This window comes from Oreochromis niloticus, linkage group LG7 (assembly GCF_001858045.2).
Source record: "Oreochromis niloticus isolate F11D_XX linkage group LG7, O_niloticus_UMD_NMBU, whole genome shotgun sequence".
NCBI lineage: Eukaryota > Metazoa > Chordata > Actinopteri > Cichliformes > Cichlidae > Oreochromis > Oreochromis niloticus.
The window spans coordinates 22,467,031-22,486,142 of NC_031972.2; the positions used below are offsets into that span (position 1 = coordinate 22,467,031).

At 40.9% G+C, this 19,112-nt stretch overlaps 1 protein-coding gene across 1 annotated transcript in view; it reads right to left on the bottom strand.

Annotated features, from left to right (window-relative positions):
• lrrc75bb (leucine rich repeat containing 75Bb) overlaps window positions 1–19,112 on the bottom strand; it is a 40,425-nt gene that overhangs the window by 14,616 nt on the left and 6,697 nt on the right. Inside the window, exons 3-4 of the mRNA XM_005470266.3 lie at window positions 10,515–10,643; window positions 8,490–8,602 (exon numbers count right to left, since the gene is read on the bottom strand). Coding sequence (XP_005470323.1) covers window positions 8,490–8,602; window positions 10,515–10,643 — 242 coding nt within the window. The remainder of the gene's footprint in view (window positions 1–8,489; window positions 8,603–10,514; window positions 10,644–19,112) is intronic.

The window sequence follows — 19,112 nt, forward strand, 5'->3', positions numbered from 1 at the left end:
GGTTGGCCCCAGTTTGCATTTCCACCCGTCTCCCTCTCATTCACTTACTTTCAAACAGATTATGTTTGCATACATTTTTGAAATATCTTTCCTTAACACTGGATACCATGAAGTATGAATATATAAATATATATAAAAATACCCTAAATATTATGCAGAAGTGCATACAAACTACAGCAGTGGCAATTTGCAAAGTTTGCAATGACAGAAGAGGAACCCGGACCTCCCAAAGAAGGCCTCAAGTGACTCCATGAGGGAGCTACATGAGTCTGTTTAAACAACCTAATGACAAACAAGAAAACCCTTCACTCAAAAAGAAAAAAGTAGTTATCCTGCTGGGAGTGAACAAAGAAAGAAGAGGAAAAAAAACAAGACGAGTGACAAGTGAAGAGTCAGACTCAGCAGACTGAGTCCAAATGTTAGCATAGGTAACAGGCTGAAAAAATGCTAGCAGAATATTTGACCTGACATTTTATAAGACTATCGATGCGCTCAAATTTTTCATAACAACGTGGTGATGAATGCTGGTTAAAAGGGGCCCCTCTGAATTTTTGTCTAGAGGCCCAGCAGACTCTAGAACCACCACTGAAAACACGTTTCTAAGAACTCTGACAGTCGAACGACCTTGTGCACAAAGACCAAGAACTTCCTCCTGCAGTGTTTAAAAAACCTGTCCGGTAACTAAAGTCCAGTCCACAAATAAAACAACTTTCTCATTGTCACAGTTGGGCTGAACATATCCAGTTTTCTTTGCTTTTCTTTGCTTTCTCTTTTTGGTGTTAATGTTTCCCACGCCATCTAATGTCGGTAAGCATTATTATTTCATCCCTTGGTGCACATTTGAGTTTCATCACTTCCAAGTTGAGACCCACTTGGTGTTCCCAGCAATTCATCACAGCAGCAGAGGTAAAGTCAGGACATCATGACATGAAAGTCAGTAGAATACATCGTCAGGGAGCCAAGAAACTTTCATGGTCAATGTGTTTAAGATTACTGTCATTTCTTTATTTCTTTGCCCTTGCTCATGTTAGCAGTTTCCCCCCTTCTCCCTGTATCTCACAGGATGTGTGTTATGGAACTTTCTGCCATTAAAAAAACATTTCTCACCATTCTTAAGTCAAAATATTGATTTATTAGCTCAGAATTTTTACTTACAGATTCAACTTCTGAATAATTAAGTAAAAATTGAAAAAAAAATTGAAATTTTGAGTTAAGTTAAACATTTAATCTAATAATCTAATAAACATTTAATCTAATAATAACTTGAATGTGTCCGCATGTGTCTCTATCTTTGTTCTTCTCATCACTGTCTGGTTTAATTTATGAGCGCCTCACTGTGCATTTCTCACTGCTGTCTATTTGATCTGAGTGGCGTATTTCAGCCTTTTTAAAGCCAATGAGTCAAAGCAGCGTTTTGTTATTGCGTAAGTTTCTTGAAATTAACACTGAGAGTAGCTCTGCTTCCATCATGGTCTGACTTTCCCAGAAATATAAATTAAAGACAGACTTTTTTTAAAACCACATCAGTGTAAATGTTGTCTTGAGGTAAGCTCTGAGTCATAAGTGACTCCTGAACACAAATATTGCTGTGGGTCTGGAAGGACTGTGCAAAAGGGGAATTCTCGAAATAACAGCAAGGAAACGAGGAAGACGGGAATTCTTTAAAGATTAGAGCAAATGAGGCTGAGCAGAGCAGAAAAAAAGCTAGTTAGAAAATCCCACTGAGCTTTTTTCCCTGGTGATTAGTGAAAAGCTGTCACAGATTCGGGGCTGAAGCTGTAAAAGTGGTCATGGGCATCCAAACTGTTAAAGAGATGTCTAGAGAATTTTCACTACTCAACCAAAATTAGTTGTATAGTGAAGATGCCTGGATGGCTTTTCACTCGTTAATGCTGCAGGGGTGTGATTCTGAAGTGACAACATGACATGAAGTGCCACTTGAGGAAATGAGTTTTCAGCCTATGAGCAAAGGCACGGAAAAGGTGATCTTGTTAAAATAGGAAAGACATTTCAACTCTGGTAATAAAGGAGAATGACACATTTGTGAGCTTTGAGAAGTAGATGCAAGATTTAGGCAGATCATAGCTATTAGTGTTGGGATTTTAGAAAATCTGTGCATTTATTTTTTTGATTTATTAGCTATAATAAGTCATGTTGTGACTGGCAGCGAAGAGCACTACTTGTTTCTTGAGTTGAGATCTAATGTTTAAGACGAATGGCTGCAAAAACAGCCAACTAACAACTCATTAAAATATAGTCCTATATTGTCTATGATCCAGTAGGCTGCTTGGTGTGTGCTGCAGTCAGCTGAGGGGTTGATTGTGAAGCTCTCGCTGCTGATTTAGAAGGTGGAAGACAGGTGCACATTTTACATGCTGCGACTGGACTTCAGTTGAGGTATGACCAGAAATCAAGCTGAAAATTAGCAGAACAAAGTAAAACCGACGGCCCAGCCACGAATACTTCATACATGACAGAATCTCAAGATTATATCTGCCTCTTGTTTCTTTTTCCCTTTACTCTGTTGGTTTCCACTGAAATTCCTGATGAACACGTGACATTTTTAATCTTTGTTGTAAATTTGTGTTATTACTAAATATTAGAGTTGTGCAACATTAAAGTGATCTCAGATGTTAAATGTTATCAGATGTTTCCAGATGCTTTCTTTCTGAATATTTCATAACACACTAAACACACCTAAATCACTACTACATAACTATGAAAGCGTGAGTACTTCCAGATGAACAAGACCTTGCAAGATATTAGTTGTTAAAAGTTGAAGCCAAAATGAAAGTGATGAAAGTGACATTTGGACATCCTTCACAGTGTGAAATGTGGGAGGAAAAGCAGATTGGTTCGAGCAGCGTGAGGTCTGGGTCAAATATCAGGACTTGGGTTATCAACACTCACCCGCAGCCGTTCCCACCTGCTCAAAACAGCTGTCAAGTCTAGTTTCAGCATTAGTCAGCATGACGAGCAAAACTGAAGATGAGCTTCAATTAAATCCTGACTCAAATACAGCAACAACAACAACAAAAAAACAGCTCCACAGATATTTTTCCAATACTTGGATGGTTTTCTCTCTACCCTATTAGAATGAGTGCTCTTCTTGAGCTTTAGTAATTTTAACTGAAGACGCCTCTAATATCTGCTGCCAGAGCATCGCATCAATTATTGCCCTGCAGTAAAGGCGAGTAATGAAATAGCAATCTGCAATTGGATTCCAATCTCTTCAAAATGTGCTGGAGGCACAATTTTAGTGCAATATGAAGCATGAGCTTGATTAATCTGAAATTCAATACCAATTACGGTAACATTAAAAACTCCACTGGATGTTTGGCAATACTGTAGAAAGCTGGCACAAGCAGCTGCAGAGTAAGAATGAAACTGCCTCGATAATATATTATGCGTGACACACTTGCTTTGCACTTACAGTGTTACAGAAAAAAACAGGACTCTGTAATAAAGCTTGAATTATAGTTTATATGTCATCTCTTGAACATTTGGAACCACTTGCATATATTTCATGAAAGTAATCTCCCATGTGCCACGGGGACACTTTGACAGATGGGTTCTCATTATCAATTAATGGAGAAAATAAGATTGCGAGAGTACAATGTAGGTTACGTAATAGCTATCGCCTTTTCATTTTATAAAAAGATCAAATTCTTGATCGATTCAAAGCGAGTCTGGAAGAACGGGAGGGCAGGCGAGGGCTGCGTGTGACTTTTAATCTGCTACCTTGCACTGATTCCAGATTTTTTCTCTCTCTCCCCCTCTCTCTCTGACAGGCCTTTCCCCCAGAGCGTTTCCCCAGAGCCTCGGCTCAAACTGCAGAACCGCTCGGTGTGGCAACTGTTGAACAAAATGGACTCTCAAAAGGAGGAGAGAAAAAAATCCCACAGGAAAGGGAGAGAGGGAGAAAATCGATGCAAGAAGGGGATTTTCAAATAGGTTGAACTGAAGGTCTGGGGGGGGGTTGTTGAAAGAGAAGAGCTTAGAGGTGGGTGAGGAGGAGATTGCCAAAGAAAGGAGAAAGGAGTGAGGGATTGAGAAAGAGAAGATTGAGCTGTAATGAAAAGCATCTGAAATCAAGTAAACTGATGCTTAATCTAATCCAAAGCCAGCCACGTTTTCTGCATGTTTCAGACAGCATCGTATCCAGCAGCAGAGAGACAGCCTGGTTTGAGTCCCACAGTAAAGTGCTGCTGTGTGGATGTTTGCAGCCGAGGCTGTGAGAGAGACAGAGCTTGCTAATGAGCACACTGGGAGTGTCTGCCTTGTTGTTTTGTTGAGTGTTATTTCGAAACATTGCAACCAAGAGACTGGGGCGGGAAGGCAACTCTAGCTGTCAAACCATCTTTCGATCTGGGTTAATTGCTCAGGGAGAGTGCCTTATTATTATGATTAGCACTGTTTTTCTTTTCTTTTTTTCATAATGTTTCCTCAAATGTAACTGTTACTTAATTGAGTTTGAGCATTTTTATTTGTTTACACAGATTTTTCTCGAGCTGATCAAATCAGTGTCCTTTGTTTACTCATCCTTTATCTCTCTCTCTCTGCCCCTTAAGCATTGATAACACTCTTAAAGCACACTTCACATCAGTACATCAGTTTAGGGGCTGGTTAAAATATCAGCCAGTCAAAGAAGCAACTCAATTTAGACATGCAGACATGGTCAAAGTCAAACCGAACACCAGAATGGGGAAGAAATATGATTTATGTGGTTGTTTGTCCTAGACAGGCGGGACTGAGTATGTCAGAAACTGATTTTTCCACAGAGCCATCTCTAGTTTACGAGAGAAAACATCCAGTGATCAGCAGTTTTCTGGGTGAAAATGCCTTGTTGATGTTAGAAATCAGACGGCATGGAGAATGGCGAGACTGCCTCAAGCTGATAGGAAGGACGGAGTAACGCAAATAACCATTCATTACAAGATGCAGATGGGCTACAGCAGCAGAAGACCACACTAGATTCAACTCCTGTCAGCCAAGAACAGAAAACAGAAGCTACAGTATACAGGCGCTCCCGTGTAAATTATAGCCTCAGTTGAACAACAGAAAATTGGAAAAACATTGTCTGGCCTGTTGAATTTTGATTTCTGCTGTGACATTTGGATGGTAGGATCAGAATTTGCCATGAACAATATGAAAGTATGGATACTTCCTATCTTATGTCAACAGTTAGGGCTGGTGATGACACTGTAGTGTAACGGTGTGAGGGATATTTTCTTGGCACACTTCTGGCCCCTTAGTACCAACTGTGCATCATTTAAACACCACAGCCTGCCTGATTATTGTTGCTGAACATCTATCCCTTTATTATCACAGTGTAGCTATCTTCTGATGGCTTCTTCCAGTAGAATAACACAACAGGTCATAAAGCTCAAATGATCTCAAACTAGTTTCTTGAACACGATAATGAGTTCACTGTGCTCAAATGGCCTCCACAGTTACCAGATTCAAATCCATTAGAGCACCTTTGGGATCTGTGTCATAATCTGCAGGATGTGCAGACTGGAAGCTGAGTTGTACTCAAATGCAGACACAAGCAGGCAGGCAGGGTTTAACAGAAAGCAAACTCTTTATTCAACTGATGGCAAAAAAGGAACAAAAGCAGCAAACATCCAAAAGGGGAAAACAGAAAACTATAAACTGCTAAAAAATACACCGGAGTTACTAGGACTGAGAAAACAGTAAGCACAAGAAGAAACAGGAACTAAAACAGATGCTGACAAAGAGAGACAGACGACACACACACAGGAGGGTGATTAGGGGAAGTGGAGACAGCTGGGGAGAACGAGGCATTGATGAGCAGAATCATAACAGACGACACAAAGGAAGCAAAACTCAAGACAGCGCACATGAACAAAGAGATCACCAAAATAAAACAGGAAGCACAAACACAGACAGAGACTAATACACATGAACTTGACATAGACAAAAGGTAAACAAACCGGGAGGCATGACAGACTTCAAGGACACACAAAAGGACGAAACACAAAGAGATGACTAAGGGAACAGGAAGGGAACTAATGAAAAGCGATTTACAACTAACCTAGAGACATAAAATAATACAACAGGGATCTGTTGTATTAATTATTTATAAAACTCAACACAGTGTATGAACTGACGGGGGACAGGTTTGTAGCAGATTTTAAAACTGAGGGAACGAGAGGGCGATTAACGCTCGGGGTTTGTTAAACTTTAAACAAATCAAACTTGTCACTGGCAGTGTTTCAGTCACAGCAGTATTGGATGAGAGAGAGAGAAAGAAGCATTGCTGTTGAGAGGCAAGTGAGAAAACGGACACATCCCAGTAAGCACACATTGTGATGTGTTATTTTACAACAATAAAAATTACATTTACCTGGAAAAACTTCACAAGTCGAACTTACATTTGTCACCACCGCCCCCAAACTTTTCATAACTAAAGTCAGTAAAACAACAAAAGTAAAAGATTCATAATTTATTAATTCTTGACTTTGTTATTTTGCAGATAATACAATCTCTTATCTGTACATATGCACAGATATAATATGCTGTGCAATCACCTCAATGTTTAAGAAATGTACTGTAAATGAAGCAAGAGAGCACAGGCAGGGTAGTGGTGGTGTTAGACTGACTGATTATACACTGAATTTGATTTGGATCACAAACATGTCCATGTAAACAAATACAGGGCACAAGGTGGAAAACTGTAACCTGAGGACCTAAGTTCAGATGAAAAGACCTTTGTTAAAGATGCGTCTTCTATTTTCCTTAGGAAGGATCTTGGTCAGGGGTGTGATCAGATAAATGTCAGTACAAATTAAAAATTAAAGAGCGGTTGATTGGCCCATCCCAGTGTTATTATCACAGCTGGGATAGGCTCGCAGTCCACCAACAGCCCTCAGTAGGATAAGTGGTAAAGACCCTAGTGATGCTCATTCGGCTCATGAGCCATCAAAATTCACAGGTTTTTGCCCATAACACAAGAAATGTGATTTTGACCTTGAGCACAGTGTGCACAGATGAAGACCTATCAAGTAGTTTCTGTATGTAAGTTTGATTAAATTCTGACCAACACGTAGGAGGAGCAGCGATTTTTGTGAATTATTGATGGGTACGCCTCTCTGTGGCATAAGCTCATCGGTCCTTCTGCTGCATGTAATGAACTGATGACCTTTAAAAGTCTGCATTCTGCCACCTGAGCCGATGTCAGTGTGTTTACCATATCGCTTCATAACTGAAGCAAAACTATGTGAATGAATGTAAGAAACACTTAAAAAGCACAGAAATGTCCTTAACAGTTGAATACTACATTTTTTGTTTTTATGTTTTGTGTTGATTAATGATACAAAAACATCATCACTGGCTACAAACAAGGATTTGTAATGGCATATCAGCTCTACTGTTATTTAAAGAAGGTAGAAGAAAAAACATCAGGTAAACAATTTTTTTTAAAAGAAAAAATGAAACCTGTCATTTAGTGTTCGCCTGTGATTGGTTGTGGGTTAGAAGTGCAAGCTACGCCTTGTGGTCATGGTACCCTTGGTTGTATCACTAATGTAACCCTGACTGGCTAATGTAAGCAAGGAAATTCATGTTTTTAAGAAGAGCAGCATGCAAAAAACATAAATCCCACTCCAACTGCCAATTTTCACATCATAACCTAATAACCAAATGGAAAACAAATCCAGACTGGGCAGGTCAAGAGTATTCACAGTCAGAGGATGAGCTCTACAGATCTTTGTAGCTTGTGTATGATTCAATTTAAGGCCCTGTTGTTGAAATGACATGATAAATGATAATGATCCGATCAGCTCTGATGATACAGATCTTGAATAGTTTAAAGCCCATATTGTCAAATTTACTCTGCACTGAGAAAGAACCAAACTTTGTCTAATTAGTAGCATATTTAAGACTTATTTTAAGGCAAAACAGCAAGAAAAATTAAAAATTGAGCCAAAGAAACCCTTTTCTGCTAACTGGAGCAGTTATCTTAGCTGTGTAGCTTTATTAGTGACCAAACTGATATAAAATCTGTTGTACACAATCATTTCAGCCATCAAATTCAGCAGCTTATCTCTACAAATGAGACGCCGATTTTTCTCTTCTCCTGTCCGGGCTCCTTATGTTGGAAAATCTAGAGCTTGGTCAGTGAACCCCCAGCAAACCAAAATCCTTGCAACCTCCACCAAACACTTGCAAGCTGGTTGAGGACTTTACATTTTCCCCCTAGTGACTGGTGGTTGCCAGGGGATCTGACTGGATCTTAAATCTGCACTGTTCTCTTGGTAAGTTGGAGATAAATTAGCTGCATGAGCTAAGAGGAGCAGGGCTTAGCAAGAGGTCAAGGAACATATTCCTAGACACAGAGGTTGTTCCACATTTCTTTTATTCCACAGAGGCTCCGGAGGGTTGTGAATCACACTGAGACACACGGTGAGGATATATTTACTGTGTGATGCCACAGTTTCAGGCGGCAGCCAAGAGAACACACTCACCAGGCCTGGGACTTTCTCCTGGGCACGCTCTGTCTTGTCCACTTGGAGTGAGGGGTCAGGTGGTAAATCAGCTGGCGACATATCTTGTTAGTAGACTTGAACGAGTCAGTCTCCTGCAACACACAAAAGGGGCGAATGAGGGACAGAAAAGCAAGCCACAAATCTATAAACAAACTGTTGCTTGTGCATGAGCACACCTGAAACAGGGAACTAAGCAAACAATGTGATACTGGACAGCTTTTCCAGATGTTAGATATCCTAAAAGTCAGTAATTTGTAAATGTTTTCTTCCTTTATTACTGTTGAAAAAAAAAATACTTGTGAAACTACCAAATTTCACATGTTTACAAAGTATTTCTTTCTTGTCTTGCTTGAAACATTTTCCACATGACTCAGTAATTCAGCTTCTCTTTTGCGTTCCTCTTCCTCCCTGATTCTCCGGCACCTCTTTACATTCTTTTTCTTCGCTCTCCCTCCTCCGTCAAACACTGGAACGGGTTGCGCTGAGCAGGCTAAATCTAATTAATGGTACAACACGACAACAAGAAAGAGGCAATGTGGCGAGAGAGGAAAAAAGACAGGGCCAATTTACCTTAAGGCGATTAACCGTTCCCGCTGCCTCTTCTTTTCTTGGGTGACAAACAAACATGTCACACGCTTCAAAACATTCAGTGCTTCTCTTTCAGCCACTTGGATGAATGAGCACGATGTTAAGCAGCGCATGCTGATTTACAGCGCAAAAGTGTTCTCAGAAAAATGCGTGCCCCAGAGTTATTGACAGAGTGCAGTACTGTAACTCTATAAGCACTGCTAAGCATTAATAATGGGTCTGCATTAAAACAAGACACTGGCATATGATGTATGTTTTAACCCACAGTATGCCCTTGAATGCTCGGCCTAAATAAATCTAAGCGTGGTGGAAAATACTGGCCACAGAAGCACCTGCAGGGCCCTAAATCCACCACATTGCCTCTCTACACCCTTGTCACGTTTAACACAGTATCCTGCCACGGGTCGCCAGCCAGTCAGGAGAACATTGCTGCCAGCTTCTCACTTTTCTTCCCTACCTCCAGGGCTTTCCTCGCTGAAGTAAACAAAGATAAGATTAGAGTTTCTTCCAGGTGATTATCATCTGAACTCAGTAAGTAATAACTACACCACAAGGACTTTTTTTTCCCCCTGTGGCAGCCATTCTTTCATAACTGTATCCGTAATAGCTTCTGGGTTCATGTTTTACAGCCACTCTGAGTAGATTCTGTAATGTCTTCAGCCTCTTACCTAAGATTGAAATGTACTTTGAATTTCAACATGTCTGATTTGTATTCTGTGGTGCTAGTAAACGGGCCGACTGCCAGTTTGGACAAAGAAAAAAAATGTGGCTTTGATTTTTGGGCAGAATTCAAATTTTGTGTTGGAAAATCTCTCTTTGCTCTTTCCTAGATTTCCCAGTTCCAAGAGAAAGCATTACATTCCCCAGTTTGATTTTTCTGGCTATTTGTCAAAGCCCTCAAACTTCCCTCATTATTAGTAATGAGCCCCCTAAAGCCAGGCAGCCAGAGGTCAACAGCCCTGTTGACCTCTAGCTGCCTGGCACCTGCCCGTGCTTTCCAGTATAACCCAACCAGAGCAGGTAATTTAATACACCTGCAGGTACTGGTGCGCATCTGCTTCCCACTTGCAACTGGGCTAACCGAGCACAGAGTAACAATGAAGAGTCATACCCTGGCTCTGTTTGGCCCTACAATTCATTCCTAACCTCTCATGCTAATGAGTCAGCGCTTACAATATTTTCCATTCTTCCTGGCTTCTGCATTTGTGTTTGCACAAAGCAAACTGATGGTTCATTGTTATTGCAATAGCATGACAATGAATATGACACAAGCATCTAAGCGTGGCTAATGAAGGCGTGTGTGTAGCCTCTGTGTGAAATGTACTGCTTGTCCTTTTTACTGGTGTCAAGTCTGTTATGCTTTAAAGAAACAGCTGCTTTGAATGTTCACTATGAATAAAACTGTTTTATTCATACCCTTTTTGGACACTGCAGATCCCGGGCAAGGCTGAGCAGCAATTCATGGGAAATGGGGTCCACCAGGTTTAGAAACGCTGCATTTTTGTACAAAATGTCATTGAGTGACGTTCCCTGAAGTCCCAAATCCTAAAGGAGAGAAAAGAAAAAGGATGTGAGAGATTCAGTTGACTCTTTCTAACCCATGGAACAGAATTTCAAAAACCAAATTTGATTCAACTCAACCACGTCTGAACCGCACTTTAAATATTAAACTGAGATTTCATAGCTAGTTAACTGAAAATAGACTTTCAGTATTGTCAGCTATGCTCATTATTCCCTTTCATCACGCCTCCTTAACACAAGGTCAGCTGATAAGTGTTTCCCATCATAGCTGTGTTTTCCCACCCAGTGTAGCTGATTAGGGTGTGCTGGGCAGTATATAGAATATACAGTTGTAGTCAACATCCACTCATCATTGGCAAATGTCATTGTAATTGTGGGCATTTAATGAGCTCTTTGAACTGTTCTTTTTCCACTGTAATATAATTATACAGCATACATCTTTGATGACTTTAAAAAACAAGAGGAAAAAAGAAGATAAAAAGAAGAAAAACAAGACCTAATATTTTCAAGTTGGTGATCATGATCGACTACAATCTGTAGCTTCTCTTTGCCAGCATAAAAAAAGAATTTGTTTGACATGATTCACTGGATTTACCAATACTGAGTGGGAATAGGAACAAGAATATAAGAGGAGAGATCAGGAGTAAAACTGAGGCTTTCAAACCAAAGAACTATACCAACTGTTGGAGGTTGGTACTGCCAGTGACACTGATAAGCTGTACAAAGTGGATGGAAAAATGAAGAAGGAGCGCTACCTCTAAATTCTTCAACTTCACCTCAAAACAACAGGTAGGTTGTTGAATCTTGGACACAATAACCCCAAACACATCCAAACTGGTTTTGTAATGGATAAAGCGGGCTAACATTAACCTACTGGAATGGCCTTAGCAAAGCCCCAACCTCAAACCTATTTAAAATTTGTGGACTAAATTATAATGAACAATTTTTCCTTTCAAATGGTCAGTATTTGGTTTTACATACTTGGGAATCAAAACATTGCCAAACCTAAAGGACCTGTGGAAACCTAATTTTCTTCCAGTTTATTCATGAGTAAAAAGAAAAGACCTTGACTTTGGCATGACTTACCACTTTCTCTGATAGGCCACATTAATTTCATTAAAATGAATATCCTCCCTCATATTTTATAAACTTTGCAGATGCTTCCTCTGTACTTGCCAAGAAGAATATTCAGGATATACAAAAGTCCTTCTCTAAATGAATCTGTCATGGCAAAAAACCTAGACAGAGGCTTATACCTTTACAATTACATACAGACGGGTGGCCTTTCCATGCCTAAATTACTGTTCTACAACCAGACTTGCCATGCTCGCATCTTTGGTTTAGGCTAATGCAAATCTTAAATTGGAATCATGTATCGCTTCTTGGAGTCTGATCAGATGTTATGTCAGTAATATAAGCCTAGTGGTAAAGCACCATCCTATTTTATATAACAGTATTAAAGCCTGGCACTATATTACTAAATACCTTGAAAGGAATAATATGAAATCCTTGCTGTCCCTTATTGTCCAAAATGCTGACTTTCCCGCTGGCACTGGCTCATCTGCTTTCTCCTTATCGTGGGACAGGGGGATTCGTGTACTTGGAGACCTGTTTGAAGATAATGTGTCCAAAGGAACAATTCTTTGGATATTTGGAAGTTAGGCACTTTTTATCTTCTAATCTCACCTCTACTTCTATTAACCTACCCATAGTGTCAGGGTTCAGTTTCCTACCTATAGCATCATAGAGAGGTTTGTCTTAGAGCCTTAATCTGGCAAGTCTTTTATTTCACTATTCTACTCCCTTCTCTGTTCCTCTGATGAATATGAGCTGCCTAATATTGCTCATAAGTGGGAAAAGGATTTAGGCACAGAATATATAGAGGATGACTGGCAGGGAGCTATAACCCTGATAAAATCTACCCTCATATGCAATAGACAGAGCGACTCAGTATAAGATTCTTCACAGATTGCATATCACCCCTGTTGTTTTGTACAAGATAAACTGCTCTCTCCCTCCTCTGTTCTCTTCTGATTGGGGAACATATTTTCACTGCTTCTGGGAGTATAAATTGATTTCCAGGTTGTGGTCATTTATATCTAAGGAACATAGTAGAATATTTAAAATGAAAATTTAGAACGATGCTGGTGTTTTCCTCTTAGGCCTATCCTCTAGAGAGTTGCATCTAGCAGTATAGCACACTACAGACTTCTGGAGAAGCTTCTTTTAATTGCCAAAAAGTGTATTTCACACAAGTGGATCAAAGCTTCTCTGCCAAGTGTTACCATTTGGTACCAGGAAATCTTTAATACTCTTCCACATGAAAGACTATAAAGAGAAAGGACAAATTATTTTTGAGGGTCTGGTCACTCTTTCTAGACTATCTACCTTCTGGCCTGAACCCCCCCCCCCCCCCCCCACACACACACACACACACATACACAACACTTATCCAATGTCACAAAATGTATTTCTGTCCAGGCTTTAATTACTTCTTTGCCAACGTCTTGTGTTGATGATAAAGAATCTGAGCACTCATGCTCCCTGAACCACTCTTGCACATTTTGAGCTCAATGAATCCTGGCTTTGTCATCTTGCAATATGACTGTGCCATCAGGGGAGAAAATATCCCCTGATGGACAAACCTGGTCATTCAGTATGTTCAGGTTGTCAGCCGAACTCATTTTTGGGCACATAATGTTGCTGAAGCTAAACCTTCAATCTAGACACTGGCAAGCAGATCGTTATTGGTTAGTGCCTCTGCTGATTGGGCTTTTTTCAATCCATCCTGCAGATGCTCATTTGGACTGATAGCTAGAGAGTTTGCAGGATAGATCAGTGCTTCATTGTCATGTTGCTCAAGCTGTTCGTGAGCAGATTTTGTGGAGTGGTGCTACGGGTGGGGAGCACCATTGTTATATTATAGCAACACAGTGGTAGAGAAAATGAAACTTCTGCTGGCTCGTATCTCCTTTGCAAATGTTAAAAAAGCTTGAGCTACAGAGAAAGCACACAAGCATAAAGCATCTCAATCTTTAACTAATTGAAGTTGATCTACTCAGACATATTAAGAGATTATTGGCATTTTTACAGCATTAAAAGAATAGAAAACCATGTTCCTCTGGCCCATCCTCCTCTTACAGTTTACAGTGATGGCAGATTTACGTAAGGACACAACAAGAGACTGTGGACCTTAAAAATGTGTAAAGCTATGTAAACATACATATAACAATGTACAACTGCCCTCATTCAGGCTTTCAGTACAGCCCACCGGGATCCACATTGCAACCTTTTTTTTGGTTGCAGAGGCAAACCTGTCAGACTGCTAACTTTAACTGTTTCTGCCTGCACAAGTACACACGAGTGTCTTCACCCTCCCCAGGCATCTGAGAAATGAAGATCTAGTAGTAATGCCACCACATCCGACAACTCTGCCAGAGTTGTCGGATGTGGTGGCAATTTCTGCCAGAGTTTCATGTGGGTTTTACTCAAGCATGTGGGTTTTTGATCAAAACACGCACAGGTAAACTCCAGGGTTCAGTTAACATGTGAGAGGGCTATAGCTATACTTGGGCAACCTGCAAGAACATAAGTTTATTTTGCCTGGTTTTCAGGCCAGGGTTATTTCATTAAATAAAGTTAAAGCTACAGACAATGAAAAATAACTTTTGCAACATGGATAAAACTTGCAGCATGTTCAGTCACAACTAAGAGGATGGTTGATGTTGCTGGTTTGAGATGTTTCTCTGAAACTGTAAGAAATGGTGTGAGGCTGTGAGGTGCATCTCCCTTAACTGTTTGATGCATCAGAAGTCACATGTATAATAACACCCCCCATCCTCAAAAACGCTGTGAAAGCAACAGATCTTCTGTCACAGGTGCAACACTTCAGGGCTGAATGCAGGGATGCTGAGATGAGCAATTAGCGTGATAGTTGGAGCTGGACCCTTACATTAACCAGTCGAAATAGGAAAAAAAAATTAAGACCTTTAATCCGTTTCAGGATAATGTTTTTTGATTCAATCTAACGTTGCTTTTCTTTGATCTTCATAGTTCATAACTAGAAGTCTGTGTGATGTGCAGAAGATTTTAATAAAACCATGAAACAGGTCACATCCCCAGTGGGGTGGCTGATGATATTTTTTCACCAGGTTTTATTTTCGTTTGCGGCGACAATGTAAATACAGTATATTGAAGCTGGGTCTTGAGGTACTGACGTGTCATTAACAGCCAGTGTTTGAGATGTAATGTTTTCAGACGCGCTGAATAACCCCAGCAGCACGCAGTGTCAGCCACCTTTTCAAGGAAGACGCCGACACACATGCACGTAAACACACAACAAGCCATATTAAAAAAAGAAACAACAAACGGCGGAGAAGACGTGAACGGAGCGGAGGAGACCAAATAATCCGAAGATTAAAGGCTGGCAGCAAAAGGAAAGGAAGTCAAAGGAAATCTGGTCTTTAAAGGCATAAAGCATCAACGTCTTTTCCTAGTTAAATTAAAGAGTTTCCCTACTCAGATATATCAACAGATTACAGACCTTTTTTTTAAATACGAAAAGAATATAAGATCGTGTTTCACTGGCCGATCTTCCTCTAACAGTTTACAGTGATTGCAGTTTTATGTAAGCATGCAACGAGAGGCCGTGGAGCTTAAAAATAAATACTGTCAGCTCTATATGAACTGAAAAGCTTTTCAAATTGCAGGCTGGAGGTTGGAGCTGTGTAAGACATGCTCTATATGTGCTGACAGCCATAACACTGCGGGGCACAGTGGAAGCAAAGAGGAAAACTCCCATCAGCATTTTCTCCTCCTCCAGCTTTTGAGTTGATTTATTACAGCAGAGATCTGTGGGATTCCCTGACGCTGGGCTATCCTCCAGACCAGCTCTCCTTTCAATAAACCTCATTAATTGGAGACAGAAGGTGCCACATGCGTCTAAAAGTGGAGGCATAGAGGATTTTGGAGATTATGATCATGATGCGTGTTAACCATAGTGCAGCTGCAGCATCAGATATGAATTTTTTTTCTTTGTGGAGCGTTCACAGCTAAATCGAAAGACATTTCAACTACGCAAAAAAAGATCTGATCCCGTGGATTAATCCGACCGATTCCTAATTATAAAAGCATGAAATGTTTTGCTATTTCTCACTGAGACGATGCCTGTGCATACGCCTGTGTGCCTTCAGATCCCATGACAAATGTCCCCTGTGAAAGCTGCATATCTAATCTGGTGTGTGCTTTGTCACAAAAAAGTCTGAATCGAGCGATGAGCCCCGAACCGCAGAACATCATCCCACACATGCAGTTCATTAGAATCCAATTAAATATATTGCAGAGTGCAACAAATCCAGTCCCACCATTTTATGTAGGAAGAAACATGCCAGAGCTGTCAGGTGAGGGATGTTCCAACTCTGTTTATGCTAACCCTTTTTTTTTCTTCTTCACTGACTGGACTAAATTCAAAATATCATGGCTGTAATATGAAAATGAAAGCTGTAAAGACTTAAACAACACTTTGGTAAGGGTAGGATGGAGTCTGTATGTTTGGTCAGAGGTGTCAGGACACAGTAAGATGACTATTTCTGTATTTTATGATATTTTTGTTGTTGCTTTTCGCTGTCACAGTTATACATGGGAACGCTAAAATATGAGTCACTGCATATTGGTTTTGAAGTAGACACTTAGCTTAATTCAGGCTAGCATCCAGTGCTAGCCTGGCTTTGCAAAAAGTCAAGTATTTCTAAAACTAGCTTGTTCATTAGTCTGTGTATAGAAACCAAACTGTTTCTAGAAACAAACTGTGGCGGGGTGTAGTCTGCGGTGCTGCTGCAGGGGAGGCAGGCGCACCTGCACGGCATCCGCAATCACGACTCGCCGGCTTAAAGTCTGTGCTCTCTGACTGTTGTGGTTGTTGTTGTCAGAACGTTGAGCTGCGGGCGGTGTGTAAATTTCAACAGCCATGAATAAAGATGGTGAAAAGCATGCAAACATGGACGGGTCTGCCGTGGTTCTGTTACACAAACAAAAACTTCTTGAGCCCTGTTAGTCACCTGAAACTTCAGGAAGTTGTAACCCATTTGTAAAATTTATAACACATGCTAATTAGCAAGCAAGCTTTAAAGACACTTGCTGGTATACTTTGTTTCTCTCAGACAGAGTTGAGCTACGTCCTTCCCTCGGTGGCTGTATTATGAAGCAAGTTCAACAAAGCCAGGTTTTCCCTCCATTAGCTGCTATCATGACGGTTGTTGTCAGCTTTCTTTATTAGCTCAGGCTTTCTTAGTATATGGTCAGAAAAAAGGGGGAATTTGAGGTACTGTCTATTCTATAACACTGCAACTATGGTGCTGCAAATAAGACAATACTACATACTATAATGCTGTAGAAAACTGGGAATTCATGATCATTGAAAGCACACCAAGCAAAGAAAAAATTATACTGATTAATATTTATATTACCACTTGGTGCTGCATTTCTAGCATCATAGCTGCACATTAGCGCTCTGGAATTTATAAAGCATTTAACCATTAAATGTTTTTCACTGTGCTCAAATCTATCATGCTCCCACAGTCTAATAAACAAGATGTAGAGGGAGTTCAACGCCTAACCAACTACAAGCCTGGAAATACTGCAAAGGCTGAGGGCAGCACAGCGCTTGGGAGAAGCTGAACCACTCTTTGCACGCTTCGAGGTGAAGGGACCAGAGGCAGCCGCAGCTCAGACATTGGACGGCAGCAGCAGCCCAAGCCTCATGGTGCAGGAAAATGAGGTGAGGTGCCAACTGAGGGCAGTAAAACCCAGGTAGGCCGGATGGGGTGACCGGGAGTGACCCAAAAGAATGTGCAGACCAGCTGGCTGGGCTCTTCACTAAGATCTTCAACACCTTACTGTCCCAGTCCTGCATCCCGCCACGCCTCAAGTCTGCCAAAATTGTCCCACTGCCTAACAACATTACCAGCCTCAACGACTACCGACCAGTTGCTCTAACACCTGTTAGAATGAATTATTTCAAGAAACTGGTCCGACGCCACATCATGTCCTGCCTGGACCCACACTTGACCTGTCCAGAGAGTTAGAGTGGGGCCTCATCTTTTCTCAGGCCTCAGCCTTAACACCGGCTCTCCACAAGGCTGTCTACTAAGTCCCCTACTGTACACTCTGTACACACGTGACTGTGTCAGCACCCAGACAATGCAGTCATTAAGTTCGCAGATGATACGATGGTGGGGCTCATCGGAAGGTTGGTGGTTCGACCCCTGGCTCCTCCAGTCTGCATGTCAAGTATCCTTGGGCAAGATACTAACCCCAAGTTGCTCTCCGATGCATCCATCGGAGTGTGAATGTACTTAGAAAGCACTAGGTATAGAGAAAGTGCTTGTGAGAATGGGTGTGATTGGGTGAATGTGGCATGTTGTATAGAGGGCTTTGAGTACTCCAGGCGAGTAGAAAAGCGTTATATAAGAATCATTCCCTTTACCATTCCATTTACCACCAAGACGAAAAAGCTGGTAGTTGACTTCAGAAGAAGAAAGTCTCTGCTGCAACCCATCAGCATCGACGGGGCAAGCATGGAAAGGGTTCCTGGGTGTGCACATAGACACAAACCTCCAATGGAGCTCAAACACCTCAACGGTTGTTGAGAAAGTTGAACAGCGTCTCCAAGCCTCAAAAATGGACCTGAAGGCTGAGCTGCTGATCGTCTTCTACCGTTGCTCACGTAAAGTGTGCTGACATACTGCATCTCTGTATGGTTCTTCAGCTGCACCACGGCACACAAAAAGGCACTTCAGAGGGTAATTAAGATGGCCCAAAAAAATCATTGGACATCCTCTTCCCTCCCTGAAGGACCCGTACAGCACTCGCTGTCTCAAGAGGGCACGCAGCATCCTACGCGATTTCACACACCCAGGACACCGGGTGTTTAAGCTGCTGCCTTCTGGCAGGAGATTTAGGTCACTGAGGTCACAAACAAACACACTCAAGGACAGCTTTTACAACAGGGCAATAGCCCTAATCAGTGCTAACAGCTGACCTGAATGGCTACCTCCCCTAACTTTTTTGGTGTGCAATAAAAAAAAAAGTACAATAAGCATTCACTTATTATTTTATTTATTTATTAAGTCATTCATGTTTTTTGCTCATACCTTTCTTGCACTTTAAAAAAACACTTTAAAGTTACTGCGTTGTGTTTTGTTGTGCTTGGTGCCGACGTGGGGGAGTTTCCAATTTCGTTGTACTATTGTACTAGGTATGACTGTGCAATGACAATAAAGAGTTATCTATCTCATCTATCTAATTTGGCTGACTGAAAATTATTGGCAATAAATAGCCTACACATGTAAATAATTGATTTTCTAATCAGAGCTCTGTTAGCTGCTAACTCATCAGCGTTAGGACCAGTCATACTATAAACACCATTCAAAGCAGTCCACCGATGTGATTCAGTGTGAAGCTTTTATTTAGACTATTTTTTTTTTTTTTTTTTTT